Below are 15,709 nucleotides of genomic sequence, written 5' to 3'. Positions count from 1 at the left end.
AAATGCATAAAATTACCTTGGCGTAACCGACAGTGACAGCGCCTAGTTTGTGGGAGCTCAAACCACAAGAAATGTACAACAATCCCTTCCTCGCTAACTAAAGTACAACCCAAAACTTCCATCTTGATTCATCTGACCAATCTAGGTTACATCAAAAATATATACATATATATCCACTGCAATACCTATGAAGCAGAGATATAAAGCAAATTTAGAAACGCAGGGTAATTCATATACTGTACTGCACTGTACAAACACAAAGTAAAACATTGGCAGCAACAATAAGCAGGAAAAGACAGCTATGAAAACCACATTTTTCATTTTTATTTTTCAATGTTGAATACCTTTGACAGGACTTTAAGAATGGAAACGTTATTTCAGTCAATAACTGCCTCAGAAGGATATACGATTTGTATAGTAGTAGTAGCAATAATAATAATAATAATAATAATAATAACAATAATAATTAATAATAATAAGTCTGTATTTGTATTGTGAGATCAAGACAAATGTACAAGAAGGAGGCACCTATATCCCCAGCTGGGCCTGAACATTCCAACACAAGTAGAAGAAATTACAAACCGAACAGATTTTACTTCAGAGGCAATCCAGCAACAGGTAGCAACGTCTTTATGATGGAAGTTCTTTCCTTTTTAGTTTAAAAGGATTTAAAACGACATTTACAAGACACCTAACATTCCATTCAATTCCTATTAAAAACAGAAGTAAGAGGGAGGGGGGGGGGGGGAGAGAGAGATATTATTCTTTTGAGTGCTTCTTGCCCATGGTTAACTCTAGGTGCATCTTCCATGTTGACTGATAGTATACAACTTTCATTGTCCCACCACACTGGATATCTGGATTATACAGGCAAAGAAAAAAAACAAAAAAAAACAAAAAAAAAGAAGAAGAAGGGGGGGAGCAATCGCTTTTTGTCGCCTTTCCTCACTCAACTCTGTGCATACTAACTGTGTGAGATTGTAAAAAGGCGGCGCCTTCAAATGATACTGTACAGATGTGTTCACTGTAGGCCACACTACCAATGATATGGCAAAAGTCAACAGAAAGACTTCTCGGTTTTTCCAGGCCTTTTTCCTTTTCTTTTTTTTCTTTTTTTTTTTTTTTTTTTTAATTCCAGAGCCGAGGCGTGGGATACGGCTGGCATGCTTCTCCCAGTCTACAAGATGAACTTCCCTATGAAAAATCCGATGAAGATGGCTGCTATGACAACGAGGAGGGATGGTAGGGAGGCGGCGCTGGCTTCCCGACCGAGCAGGCTGGTCGAGTTTGGTGTCATGTGGTCTGAGCGGGGCATCTTTCTCATTCTCAAACCTTCGTCCTGTGTAAAGAACAGAAAACAAATAAAGAAGAGGAGTGAATAAGGTAATAAGATTAGTAAAACACAAGCAGGTTTACAGAAATTCTCAAACTTCGAGCCCAGACTTGCAGTTTTCTGTCCCAGTGACTACTGTACTTAAACTCATGGTTCACTCCCCATTGTTGAGAGACGGGCTACGAAATAAGCAACCACAAAATTCCAACATAGCAGTCGAGTTGGAGGATTTCATAGTGATACTAAGGAAGGAACAATGCTGTATATGTAAACAGAGAGAAAAAAGGTGTCCAGCGTCCTGCTGGGCTGCTGTAAAACCATCTCCAAGGTCAAAAAAGTGAAATTTGCAACTTGGATGCTCATGTTGAGCTTGTTCAGCCTTTTAACATATGTACTCTAAGACACACTTTACAAGGCCATTCCCCTCATCTCACACAGTGAGAGAGCAGATGCTGAAAATCTGTTCTTATTTCTTTGCAGAGAGGTCACCAATGACAACTGAAACTGGCAGAAAACTGAGAAATTTCTCTTTACTTTGTGACCTCACTGTGGAGAAGACAATGTGTAATTTTTCCACTTCTAAGTACAAGAGCATCAAACTAGATGCACATCCTGTCATACTCCAACATACATGCCAACAAGTCATCCAATAGTTCAAATGAGTGTCCAATACCCTGAAAATGTTCCCTCCCTTTTCCAGTTTATCTCAGAAAATTCCTGTTGTGTCACTTATCTAGCTTATACCACAAACAGAGCAATAACATGCAAATCCATACATTTTAATCTTTTATTTCAACTGATTTTTGCATATCATCTTGCGTTCATCCTGCTGTTTTCCAGCAGAGGGACGCGTCTTTCCCTTGCTAATGCTGAGACTGACTGCTAGGCCTTCAGTGTAGCTGTCCCTTCTCACTGCCTGATTGTTGTGAAGCGTGCATTAGAATAAAAATCTGCATTCATACAACTACACAAAATTCATGTTTCCACTCTGACTGCTCTAACAAACCTCTCTCATCCTCAGTTCAACGCTCTGGAAGAGCCAGAGGTGAGAAGCACCCAGCAAAACACACCCACACAACATGCTGTGTTGCATTCAAACATGTTGCTGTCACATGCCTCTACGGAGTTTGAAACAAACACACTCAAAACCACCAGAGTAGTATGATGTTTGTGTGTACTCACAGGCTCGTACAATTATATTTGACAGTAAATCCCTATTCACACTTTGTTTCAGTTTCATTCTGTGTGGAATGCATTAGCATTAAAAATCCAAGTGTTTGACTACAATTAGTTACCAATCATATCCAACCTTTAATTGCCGGTTCTCCTCACTCAGCTTGTTCATCTCAGCTTGCAGTCTCTTGCACTTCTCCACCACTTTCTTCATCTCCGCGTCGTCCGCTCCGGCAGCGATAGGCACCGCGGCTGCCGACGACTCCGCCTTCACGGAGTTCATCACGGGGGCGGCTCGGGTCGCCTCCACGTCATTCTGCCCAACAAAGAGAGGATGAGGTAAGGCCCAGTATGCCCTGGGCTAAGTATGGAGGTTAGCCTCTAGACGGACGCATGAGCCAAAAGAAAGGCGGCCTTGTTCGAGGGCCCCGAGGCTCATGGTGCCAGATCAAAGAGACAAGCAAAAAGAAAAAAAACGTCTTTCCAAAAGTCATGGTGGATGTGGCTTTGTGTAGTGGCACAGACAGCATGACAACATGAGGGGTGGGGGAAAAAAAAAAAAAAGTGCTGCATAGTAGCAGATGAAAGTTGACAATCAGTACGAGGGCAGGATCTGGGTTTTTCCTGGCTCAAAAGCAGACCTTTAGGGAGTGACTACGCTCTTGAGGATGATTGGCCAGCACATAGTTAAGGCATTGAGTACTTAACAGAAGCTTATCCTGATCATTCTGGGCCATTTGTTAAACAAAAACATATTTCAAGCTTGAGTAAATAAAACTATATTAAAATTAAAATCAGTCCTGGCTATCTTCCTGGAGGGTAACAAATAAAACCCTCTGGACATCATATCGCTCCCACAAGTCAGGCATTTATAACGAGGCCTACTAAGGCTCAGATAAGCAATGAAAACAAGGATGACTGATCGTACACAAACTGAATTAATTTTTTTCAGTCTTAAAAATGACCTAATGTGAGCCTGCAGAAGAGTTACTTATATATTGGGGGACCACACACACACACACAAAACCTAACTAACCTAGGTAACTCTGTAACAAAACAAAAAAAAAAGTCTGAACTTCTCTTTAAATTATTAGGACATACAGTGGAGGCACTAAGCTACACTAACATCTTTTTCATTACAGCTTTCACCTTTTCTCACCTTACAAAAAAAAAGTTAGAGCTGCCTTTGTTATTCACACAGTGTTTCACATCAGCAGCGAAGACAAAGTTAGCTGTTGAAATGCAAAACGCACTGACGAGCCACGATTCCTGTGGGCCACAAGAATTTGATGCATGCTTTAAAAAAAAAAAAAATGCATCTAGTAATTAAACATTTACATATGACATTTCTCCTATGCTCAGGAACGTCAGTATGGCTTACACATGTCCCTTTGGTCTTTATTTAAGTAGAGAGGTGTGACAGTAAAACACGTTGCTGTGCCTTTCTCTTTGTGCGACCTGCTACACCCTGATACATGGTGCACACAACTGCTGTCACTGCCAACACCTGGAGCTACCAGAAGGTACATTTACATAACAGTCTGTGGTTTCACTGATCTGAGCAGATCTGGGCAACAAAATGAATTTTTCAAAGTTTGGAAAACTGGCAATAGAGCACAACACAATTAATGTATTAATTAATGTATTTTAGGAGAGACTTCAGGTTCTGATTACTTTTATGTGGAGTTAAGCAGCACAGATTTCCCAAGTTTTCAATAAATAGTTTAGGGATATTTTCATTGACACAAGGCTGGCATGACCCACGCTTACAGCGTGGGTCTGCTTACATGTTCCTGTAAGCAGAAGATGACCTTCGGTACTCTGTGAATAGTTGCCATATTTTAAACACTCACACAGTACAATCCAGGAGGCACGTGGCCTCAATTCATTCATAAAGAACTCCCTTCAGCTACAAAAAGAACTTGTGGAACAGAGTACAAGTCCTACAGATGCCAGATGCTTGTTCAGCATCATGTAGTAGTGCCTGAGAGTACACGACGAGAGAAAAATAAGACATTCAGGGCATTTAAAACTTTTTGTTTTTTGCTGAATAGTACAGGGAGAGATCTCACTTTTGAGATCTTGTAACAGGTATCCCATCATGAAGCAGTACTGTCTGTGCTTTTTTCACTAGGTGCTTTTTTTTTTATTTTAAAAAAAAAAAAAAAAAAAAAAATTTTTTAAAAAGGTTATGATTCAACGTGACACATACTGATGTCCTGACATAAATAAGAGTAAAATATTATCTAGTTTCTACTTCAGTGGTCCCCATAATAACAGTGAATCCTACTCAGATTTGCATATCTTGGATTAGGAACTTAACCCTGATATTTTATATCGCGGGGTATGTCCTATGAGGGAAATGTGCTCCTACTTATACACAGTTCACAGTCAGCTGCTGGAAATAGAAAAATTATCCTAAGCAACACTGGTGCTACAAAATATAACTTATTTAATCAGTCAGCACTGATTAGCTGTGAAAAAGTAAAGTCTGCTATCAGTCAGATAATCAGAATCCGTTCACTCGCAGTTCACTCGCAGACACTCGTGGTGTCGCAAATAAACTGTTTACGGCAATATTTTTTTCATCGTTTTGATGGTCACTGTAGTGGCTATATTAATTTCTTAAAGTTCTCCCTTTCTCTTATATTTAATATAGTCACACTACGGACGGACAAGCGCCTGTTTTTATGCGTTGTCGTTAGCAACAACAACGGTAAAACCATCGTGTCTGCTTGTTTATTTTCCACATAAACCTTTCACAATAAAGCTCAAGATCCTGTTAAGACTTTTCAAAATAAACTGAACCACGTGAAAGAGTATGCAGAATATTTACAGATGAGAAGCAAAAAAGAGCCGCCAGGTGCTAAAAACAAAAATAAACCTTAGACTCAAACATTAGAACAGGCTTTTCCCCGCAGCACGCCGTGTAATAAATACTTACAAAGAAAATGTTAAATTTTTGTGATTTATATCGTTATCAAGACGATAGATGTCTTATATCGGGATATGAGATTTTGGTCATATCGCACAGCCCTAATCTGACCCATTTAAGCTTCATCCTCTTTACCAACCTGACATAGTTTCAGAAGCATATAGAACCACTGCTCTATGGGCAGTGTCTCAGCCTGTAAATCATCACACTGCTATTCTAACTGCACCTAGTTGCTGAACATTGTTTTAGCTGCAAGATGCTGCAGAGATCTTACACTCTGCTCTCAACACAGGAATGTCATGCTAACACTATGCCAGACAATTTTTATTTTTCTAGAGTTTTTAGTAGTGCATATCCAGTTCAAGGAGGGACTCTGATCATTACACCTTACCACTTTATCATTTTCAGATGGCAGCTCAAAGACACATCTCAGCTTGGAGTCCATGAGATCATCTGGCTTTGCATCTTTCCACTAGTGAGGATTTAAAAGCAAATGAAAGCATGTTATTCATCAACTTGAACTTCTAGCAGATTAGATTCTGTTCACACATGCACACATTAAAACTGTGCCAACTACTTCACATTGTATGTACAAACAATTTAGCCTTAAATCTATATAAAACAGGTGCAGCTTCATTTCCTTTTATTTCTGTTTATTTGAACTATTTTCAACATATTTCAAAATGGCACCACCCAGACTCGGAATTTATAAAGAAATAAAGTAGAAAAGTATAGTACAGACGATAAAATAGAAAAGAAACAAAAGATTAATTCACAACATGAGACTCCATTTTATACATCAGCACCAGTCAGACCTCGGTTTGTCTATACTTCCTGAATTTTAAACCTCATTCAAAACAAGTCCGTTCATGAATACAATGACAAGGTATGTACAGGTTTTACTGGCTGACCGAGTCTCTGCTGTCCCCTGGTGGATAACTGGAAAATGCTTCAGAGTAAGGAAATTAACTCGGCAGATGACGATAACCCTTCAACTTAAAGTTTAACAGTAAAAGACTTTCTACTATCAAATATCATACATGAAATGTTTTCATTGAGTCAATCAAGTTAATATTTTAAAGCACAAGTCATGTGCATGTGATACTGGAATGCATAGGGCTCCTTTTACCAATAAAGACCGAACAGTAATGTTTGTTTTTACATATAAAAGGAAATGTGGAAGAAAGACAAAACATTTAAATGGGGATTTTTTTTAAGCTGATCAACTGTTTTATGTGAAAGAATTCAATAAGTATTAAAAACTATTCAGTTCAACAGATTTTAACTAGTAAGGTTTACTGTTTTGTTTGTGCAAATACTACAGTCATGCTTCCACTTTGACACATTTAAATGACTTCGGAGCTACATAACCAAAAGGTACACCTCTGTTATTAGCTGCAACATTAGAAGCAAAATAATGGGTTCAAAAGTAAATCCCAGTCACTTACCAATGATTCCATGTCAGTGACGTTTGGCGGGGCGAAAATCGTCTGCACCATGAATTTGTGTTTACTTTTCTCATTGGGGTCATACTCAAAGGGCTGTAGCATGACTGTAAAACAGAAATGAGCAATGAGAACTGTTTGAATAAAAGCACGTCTATACACAGAAAACAGATCGCATAAACAGTCAGCATACTAAACACCAGAAATGACCTGTGAAAACATCCGAGGCATTGTTTTTACAGCATGTTTTTTTAATTTATCAGTGATTTTTTTCCTCTTTACTCAACTTTTATTAAAAATAGATTCCTTTTTTTTTTTTTTTTTTTTTTTTTTTATAAAAACAAAAAGGTAAATTTACAGTTTTTCAAGGTACTTTGAAGGATGATTGTTCCAAAGCATCTTTAGACCTTCTCAGTGTTCCTTTGTACTTCATGCTGTTAAGACCAGGGGGGCACACCATCTTCTGAATGAGTCCTTATTGTACTTTAATGTGGTTGTGCGAGACCAAACGGGTACCTCCCCAATGACACTGAAGGACCAATAAGAATCGAACTTTCGTAGCTCCTAAAAACCTGATTGCCTGAATTAAATTAATACACACTTCAGCGAGTCAGACATTCACAAGAGATCCATTTTGGCATCCTCCCTCCCTTCTTAAATAGGTTCATTAAAGGATCTATTGAGTTTCAAGAGGATGTCATTCATTTTCCAACTTAATTCAATACAAGCTCGCAATGTCATTGTTCACTAAAAGCATCAAAGAAATAAAGCCCTCTGAAACTTTAATGTGTGGATATTTCTGCACACAAACATTGAAATAATGCCATTTGTCATACACTAAACTGGCAATGTTTGCAAAGAACAAACAGAAGCAGTGCATTTAACCATTATGGAATTTAAAAGCACAATAAAGATTACCAGGACTATGGTGCAAAAGTGCTTTGAGACGTTTCTACAGACATTCACATGTAGTAATGCTGAGCACGCTGGAGCTCAAATAACTTTAAGTTGCTAAACCTGCTGGAGGAAAAGGGTCACCGTTTTAAAAACAAGCAACCCATTTTCCCCTTTCACTGCAGTGAGTTGAAACAGTGCTTGTAGACAATGCAGGCAACTGTCTTTAAAATGACTAATGAATCTTAATAACCAGCCAAATTGAAACTAATCTGGCCCAATAAACCCCATTTGCCTGCAGCCAAATTTACATACCAAAAAAGATGAAATTATAACCACTAATCAGAGTAATGTATTACTTCAATTAAGATGCTAATATGGGTTGGTTTCAGAGGTGTTCTGTTAATATTCCTCATTATAAGAAGTTTTGTTTTATCTCAACTCCAATACTTCTGTTAGGCCCCAGTGGCCACCCTGAATGGACAATTGTGGAGCCTAAACACAACAAACTGATGGTACCCAAGCTACCTTAATGTCATCAGCAAACATAAGATAAACCAGCATTCAAAAGATATCGTAATGTATAGCATCTTAGATATGTCAACTTGCTTAAAGGAAAACTGCTGAGATAAGGTCTCTGGCACAACTTGATCTACTCCAAAAGGTAGACAGAGAAGACGATAAAGCCTGAAGAAATTAAAGCTAAAGGAGCTCTTGTTGTACACAGAACAACTTCATTGCTTGTGGCCTTAAGGGTCATGAGAAAAACATCATACAGAAATCATTGTAAAAACAGCATAGGTCACTTGGACTTTTTCCCCCCTAACTGAAATCTCCAACTTGTTGACCTATGACTGAACATTTCCTTTATTCGCTCACACTCAGTCCGAAACTACATGTTCAAATGGGCGGCAAAAAGACAGTTAACAAATAAAAACTTACCAGAGATGTTGACGCTTGATCCAGGATCGATAACGCCGCTGTTTGGCCGTACGCAGTACCTACGTGGCGCTGTCGTTTTCACTTTGAAACACACTCTTCTGTCAGAAGGGTTCCTCAGTTTGAGGTTGGTGGTGACTACATCTGTAAAAGGGCCTGGAAAACAACACAACAACAAAAAAAGCAGCGTTAGCTTTGTATTTCAGAGCACAGTCTCCAACACTGGTGTATGGTTCAAATCCAAAATTCTGAAAACTTCACAGATGACTGAAACTCCAAGAATTAAGCTTTTATTCCCCCCAGTAAGTCTGCTAGATTTTAAAAAAAAGCCACAATACTGAAGAAGATGGCTACATGTTTACACAGCAGTTCAGAAATTCAATATTTCAGGTTACACCTCCTCCCTGGAAGACAGAGAGGCATGCTGCGTTTTGGCGCAAAGCTTCAAAAAGACATTTAAAAAGGATTAGCTGAAAAATACTGACATGTAACTCAATTACAACAACATGATTAAGAAGCCTTATTGAATAGCAAGTTTCTTGGCTTGAGGCTACACTGTAGGGTAGTTTTGCCACAAGTACAACAACTAGAAATCCATCAGCCGTGAAATTCTGGACAGATTTTTGACAGTTTTGTTTGTTTTTTTAAATCCCTCTTTTTGCTAGAGAATTACACATCTTCATATCATTTTTATTACTTGAATAAACAGTTTTTTAGGCTTCCTGCTCCTTTTCACACCTAATCGATAAACTGATGGCAGTCAACAAGGATGAGTCATCTGTACATTCCTCCTTATAACATAGGCTTTATGAAGACATGAGCTTAATTTAGACTTCTGCGAGAAATCTATGTCCTATCTCCAACTAACGTTGCGGGCTGTGTCGACCCAACATGTCGTTACATTTCTCAGGAGGTGCACGTCAGGTTACATACAAGGTTACGGCAAAGAAACCTTGAGAGAAAGACCAATTTTCACTCCTTGGGGATGTTAAAATAAGAACCTTTACTTATTTTTTGTTCTTTTTAATAACGGTATAGCCTATCCAATACGGATGGTGGGGTGGAACGACCTATGAAAGCACAGTTTCGCTTGGGATATCAAAGATTACCTCTTTTTCCTGTATGTCGCTCAAGTGATCACCTGAATCAATTACCCTTCATGTCTCCAAAACAGCTAATTTCATATAGACATCCCATGATGATGCTGACTGGTTACGTATCAGGAGATCAAAAGTTGCACAACAGCCCACCATCTTGTGACACCACTGGTTTTAAATTAGGTCCTTAACCACGGTCAGCACTATCAAGCACGGATTGAACATATCATGTTGGAGAAAAAAAAAAAAAAAAAAAAAACCCACAACACCACACTTCTTGCCAAGTCAGAGGTACCCCAAACTTGATCAGCGCAATTAGGCTGGGAGTTTGGACAATGTCTCATGATGTTTGGTTAGCTGGGAGCACAGCATGGATGTTATAAATCATGTTTATAGAGTTTACCTGCCAGATAATTTGCAAGCTCATATGATTATTCTGATGTAGCATATGTCAAAATATCCAAATTTGTGAATTTAGACACAGCTACAACTTAATATTTTTATGGGCTCTGTTAACAGGTGTACATCTTCATGCATGCAAAAAGTATAAAAGATGCGCTTTACTACAGTGATGTCACCCACTGTTTATGGAGCTTCAAGTTCAGGATTTTCAGCAGATGATTTTGGTGTTTTGAGCCTGGCCATAATGATGGAGGGTGGATCTAATGCCGCACGGTCATTGGCTAACAACTTGTGCTTTACAAGTCGCAAACTTGCATCCAGACAAGGACCAAAGTGCTTGTTGTGTATTACTTTGAAGCTGACGGTGGTCTCGGGTCCAGGTTACGGTTTCCTAGGTAACAACCTAACCTAACCTAACATAGGTATTCAAACTAGTTCCCCCATATCTGCATTATTTTTATTTTATTTTTTTTTACACTTTTAAAAATATCAGAACAAACCAAGAAACAGAAATATTCTTTCTACTTCCACAAGTTCTAAAGGTTGGCTTTATTTCTGGAGTTCAAAGTCGGCATTTAGCCTTGATTCATGCTCTGAAAGATAAGGAGGAATGCGTGACCAGAGCAGAATGGCTCCACCCAGCTAATACCAGAATGTACACTTGTGTGCCTACTGGGGCTTTTTTTTTGCTTTTCAAAAATCACAGGTGAGTCACAAAATGCCTTCATACAAACTTGAAAAACCTCATTGTTAAATGGCGTGTACTTAGAGGATCTTTGTTCTTGCTACACAGATGAGTTATAAAGAATGACTTGCTTCCTGACAGAACAATACCAGGTTGTTCAAAACAGAGCCTACCTGTAGTAGTATGAGAACCAGAAACAATGTCTATTATAGCTTCAGCACTATGCTATACTAGCTTTTGCACTATGATGCTGGAAAGACTAGGTAAAAACCATGACTTTTTTTTTAATTTTATAGACCTAAACAGAAAACTAGCACAGATGAGTAACTGCTTCTATAAGCTCGAAATTAACTGAGCCCAAAATATTTCTACCTTCCGTGCGTTTTACACAATGATCACTACTACACCAAAGCCTAAAACTGGAAAACAGTTGTGTGCAGCAGATATCCCACCCACATACTGCAGCTTGCATCCACTGCCCAACACTGAGATGCCACCTTTTCTCAAGCAGCATTAGCAGCACCTCTCTCATCTTGTTGCATGTATGCTGAGTTAGGGTCCCCCAGGCCAGTCCTGCTCTAAAAATACCAACCAAGGAAAGGAGGGCTGCCCCCTCTAGCTTGCTGGAGGAGTCCCAGCAGAGGCTCTAAAACAGTCCAGCTTTCCAATACATGCAGACCGATTTAGCTCTGTCTCTGTGAAGGTAAAGAAGTTGTGGTCATCGTCCTTCTCCTCAGATTGCTTCTTCACATGAAAAACCGAAGCCACTTAAATGTGGGCCATACAAAAATGTAAAAACAAAACAAAACACAAAAACAGGGGGGGGGGGGACACAGCTCCCAAATTTAAGTGATGCATTCTTTAGGGATTTAGTACTTGGGATTAGAGGTTTCCCCCCCAATGTAAGATTTAGTATGATGCTGATTCAATAACAGGTTAAGTGGCCAAAGGGCTTAACAGGTATAAAGACTTGAGTCTCTAAACACGACCGGTTAAAAGTATGACAAAACTCTGGTTTGTATGAAAGCAAATGGGCCACTATACTGGAATTCTCATAGATGTTCTAAACTAGGGTTTAATTTACCACAGCATAAAATACACTTTTGTTTATTAGATAGCCATAAATAACAGGAAGGTTCACAGACTTTTGTTAAGTAAGACAGAGTCATAAACATATGTAGTCCCTACAAAAGGACTATTTTGATACAACCAAAACCCTGATATACAACATACAATATGGTTCCAGGTTCTACTGCTAGGACATAAACATATTTTCATTATAATTTACATTTTATATCAAATTGTTAGAATGTGGTTTATGACCCAGAAATTGGGATTTTCTTACATGTGCAGTGGATTAAACATTTGGGCCTCTGTGCTAAAGAACAAAACGAGTCAATGATGATCAGTAAACAATGATCAGTATGAACAGCATCATACTGATGCAATTTAGCTTTGCATCCAATCCAGAATATAAAAAGCCAAAAGTTTAATCTGATGAGGGAAAATGTAAACCGTGTGACTGATCAGTAACAGGAATAAGTCAAATTAGAGTAGAATTTCTTAATCGGGTAAAAAGTAGAGGTCCATAATCAGATTATGACAAACCATGTGTCTACCATCAGGCTAAATACCCATGAAATTTTAACGTTCAGCTGGAGAAAGTTTCATCTATTTATTCTGGTTTACCTCGTTGCTCCCAAAAAACAACCTGTCCGAGACAAATAAGACTATTGGTGGCTTTCCAACCATATGATTGAAGAATTTTATCATAATAGCACCATTAACCTGTTGTTTGATGCTGTTATTATGACATAACAAATGTGAGTTTAATCAAATGGTTACTACCCTTTTCCAGATGTCTTTAAACTTAAGCCAGAGCAAGTTTTTACTGATTTACATCCATACCCCTGTCCAATTACAATGTCAGCCTGTTGGAAAAGGCTCCATTCACCATCGCACTTTCTGTTGCACCTTGCATGATAAAAACATTCCTGGATTTTAATCAATGTACACAAATTTTATGAGTTTCAGAGTTTTAACATGGGGGGGGGGGGGGGGGGGGTTGCCTTTATTTCACCTGTGTCATCGTCAAATACAGGCAAAATAATAATAATTTTTAGTTTCACCCTGGACACCTCATCACCAAAACATTCTAAGTATTACACCCCACCCACAGACACAGCGGGTCTGGAATGTGAGCTTGTGTCCTTCCTAATGATCCTGTCAGACTACAACCAGTATCAATTCACACCTTGTCCAAACACCAGTGTCCTCTTATAACCTCGTCCAGGACAGTGGTACATTCAACAGAAAGAGAAATAACTGTCTAGTTCGCAAAAATGCTTCCAGCAGGCACAGAGCTTGGTAACTGGGACAAATACGAGAAGTGCTGTGCGGAATTTTGGGTCAAAATGAATAATGATGAGGATAAATAGTCCAACTGTGGAGATTGTTGTGTCACCCATGGCCTGGGAGGGCTAGCTTCATTGAAATCAGCGCAGCTTACTGCCACTTCATTCACTTGCCCACAAGAGCAACAGTTGGACTCACAAATGACCAAAAGTTATGTTCTATCTAGGACTTTTAAAAAATGTGATATGGGTCTCTTCAGGTCTGTCAGACGCAAAACAACACGGTTATACAACTACACAGCTACACATCAACTTTGGCATTAGCTGGCTAGCCAAGCTATCATTAGCCAACGGTTAACTGACACATCACTGGACGTTATCACTACCAGGAAAAGCAATCAGTGCTGAATGCGCGAAGCACCCTGCTTTCCCATGAATGTGCCGTCCTGTTTTGTCCAGGATGCGAACGCACGCTTAAAATTAGCCAATATCTAGCTAATAGGTTTAGGTCAACTGAACTAACGTTAGCCTGGTGTTGCTATTAAAAAAATAAACTATCCATGTTGTTACAGTTCACGTTAGCTAACCAAGTTTGTCATTCCAACTGTCAGTCACTTTAACTGGCTTCACAAGTTCCTGCCACAGGTGCATCAAGATGAACGCCGGATTTTTCATTCTGAAATTAATTTCTTTCCAGGCAATAGCCTAAGCCACAAGAAACAACAGTTTACTCCTGCTAACACAACTAGCAACAGCATAGTAGCTGATATTAAAAGTGAAGACATACACAAACATGCTTCTTAACGTGTAGACTTTAACTTTCCTTTTTTTAAGCAGTCACTGACAGCCACATCCTTCCAGCTCTTTGCCTGGTACTGTCAGTAAGCTGGTACTGAATAGCAGGCCACCAGGGTGCACGCCTGCCCGGCTATCCACGTCACTATAGCGCCAGGCTGCAGCGGCCCGTCCGGCTCCCTGGCTAACTTAAAATGGCGGTGAATGCTAGCTAGCTTGCTAGCAACGAAATTCGCTTGAGGGAGTGTGAAATCATTGCTTCACCACCACTACTACTCGCTAGACATTTGACACGACAACAAGTAAATAAATAATATTTCATTCACATACCTTTAAATTTGAGGTCAGACGGAGGGTCGAGGATAAGGATCTGATCCAACTTTGACATGTTGGCTGAAGGGATGCACTTGATTTGGGTATCGTGGAGTTTACTAACAAGTGGAAATCCTGGATCCCTTCTGCCACTACTGAGTCAAACGCTGACTGAGCTCAGCGAGCATGTGGGTACAAATACTTGAACGCGCGAGTGCACAGCCCTCTGTTGCGCGCACTCGTGGTCTGGCAACTGATGCGATTATGGTACAGTAAACGAGTTATAATGTGTGGACACTGAAATAGACGTACAGGGAAGGAAAAACATGTTATAAAATAATCTTATAAAATCCAGAACCAAGTTAAATTGTGCTTTATTGATTTAATCAAGAATTTTAATCAGGGACGTATGATAATCGCATGTCTGCGGTGTATACATGCACATTAACGCAGTAAATTCACTCTGCAGTAGTCTAGTTAAACCTGTTAGAAGTATTAGTGAACGTACATGTAACGTAAATGTAAGTGTTGTTTGTGGTTTAAAGGGCATGTTGAGGTTGACGTGTAGCACGGGTCACATGTTGCCCTGGTAACAGTACCGGAGTGGTCACCCTTTAAAGATGTTTGTTTACGACGTAATCAATGTGTGCAATCAAACTAAACCACAGATTACTTAATCAGCAGTCCCTTGGTATTATCTTATTTTCACAGAAGTGATTTTTTTCCATCAATGCAAAATTTCATTAGACTATTTTAGATTTGGAGATCTTATAAAACCATGATTTTAACCACTACTTTTAACAACAGTTGTATCCCTCTGGGAAAAATTTGGAGACCAGTTGTAGGACTTTTGGGAGATGAATGTCGTCTGGTTCGTGTCTGATATATGACTCTAGCTGCTCAAAAATTCCAGGTCTTCTTCTTTGTTTTTACTGTTCATTTCATCATGCTTATAATGCTTTTCATTGGTGAAAAGTCTGATATACAGGCAGGCCAGGTCAGCACCTGGACTCTTCTCCTACTAAGGCAGTAATCAGATTAGCATAGTCTGAAATATGCAAAGCTTTCCCTGAAAGAGGATGTCATCTGGATGGGAGCTTTATGTTGCTCTAAAAAGTGTATATACCTTTCAGCAGTGATGATTGCTTTTCCACCTGGAAAAAGGTGTGCGAGCTCCCAGTTACACAAGCATTAATTCCCAGACACAGACAGTGATTTCTGGAAGTGTTCCTGAGCCCACGTAGTGATTTCCATGACAGAATCATGACTGTTTTTAAGGCAGTGCTGCTTGAACGCAGACTGGTGACCTACTGCCAACTAACCTAACTAGTTCGAAAATCTTCCT

The 15,709-nt window shown here is 39.3% G+C and overlaps 1 protein-coding gene across 1 annotated transcript; it reads right to left on the bottom strand.

The window, feature by feature from the left end:
* Nucleotides 1-302: 302 nt before the first annotated feature.
* On the bottom strand, nucleotides 303-14,594 carry vapal (VAMP (vesicle-associated membrane protein)-associated protein A, like). The gene is made up of 6 exons (XM_040016055.1): nucleotides 14,383-14,594; nucleotides 8,723-8,875; nucleotides 6,890-6,993; nucleotides 5,833-5,913; nucleotides 2,643-2,822; nucleotides 303-1,339 (listed from the first exon to the last, which is right to left on the bottom strand). Exons 1-6 carry the CDS (start codon nucleotides 14,438-14,440, stop codon nucleotides 1,178-1,180), a joined length of 738 nt encoding a protein of 245 aa, XP_039871989.1. The 5' UTR covers nucleotides 14,441-14,594; the 3' UTR covers nucleotides 303-1,177.
* Nucleotides 14,595-15,709: the final 1,115 nt, after the last annotated feature.

The sequence above is a fragment of the Simochromis diagramma genome, unplaced genomic scaffold, assembly GCF_900408965.1.
Source record: "Simochromis diagramma unplaced genomic scaffold, fSimDia1.1 OVJJ01000205.1, whole genome shotgun sequence".
Taxonomy (NCBI): Eukaryota; Metazoa; Chordata; class Actinopteri; order Cichliformes; family Cichlidae; genus Simochromis; species Simochromis diagramma.
The sequence above is the reverse complement of the archived record's forward strand: the minus strand, read 5'-3'. Positions and strand labels throughout refer to the sequence as shown.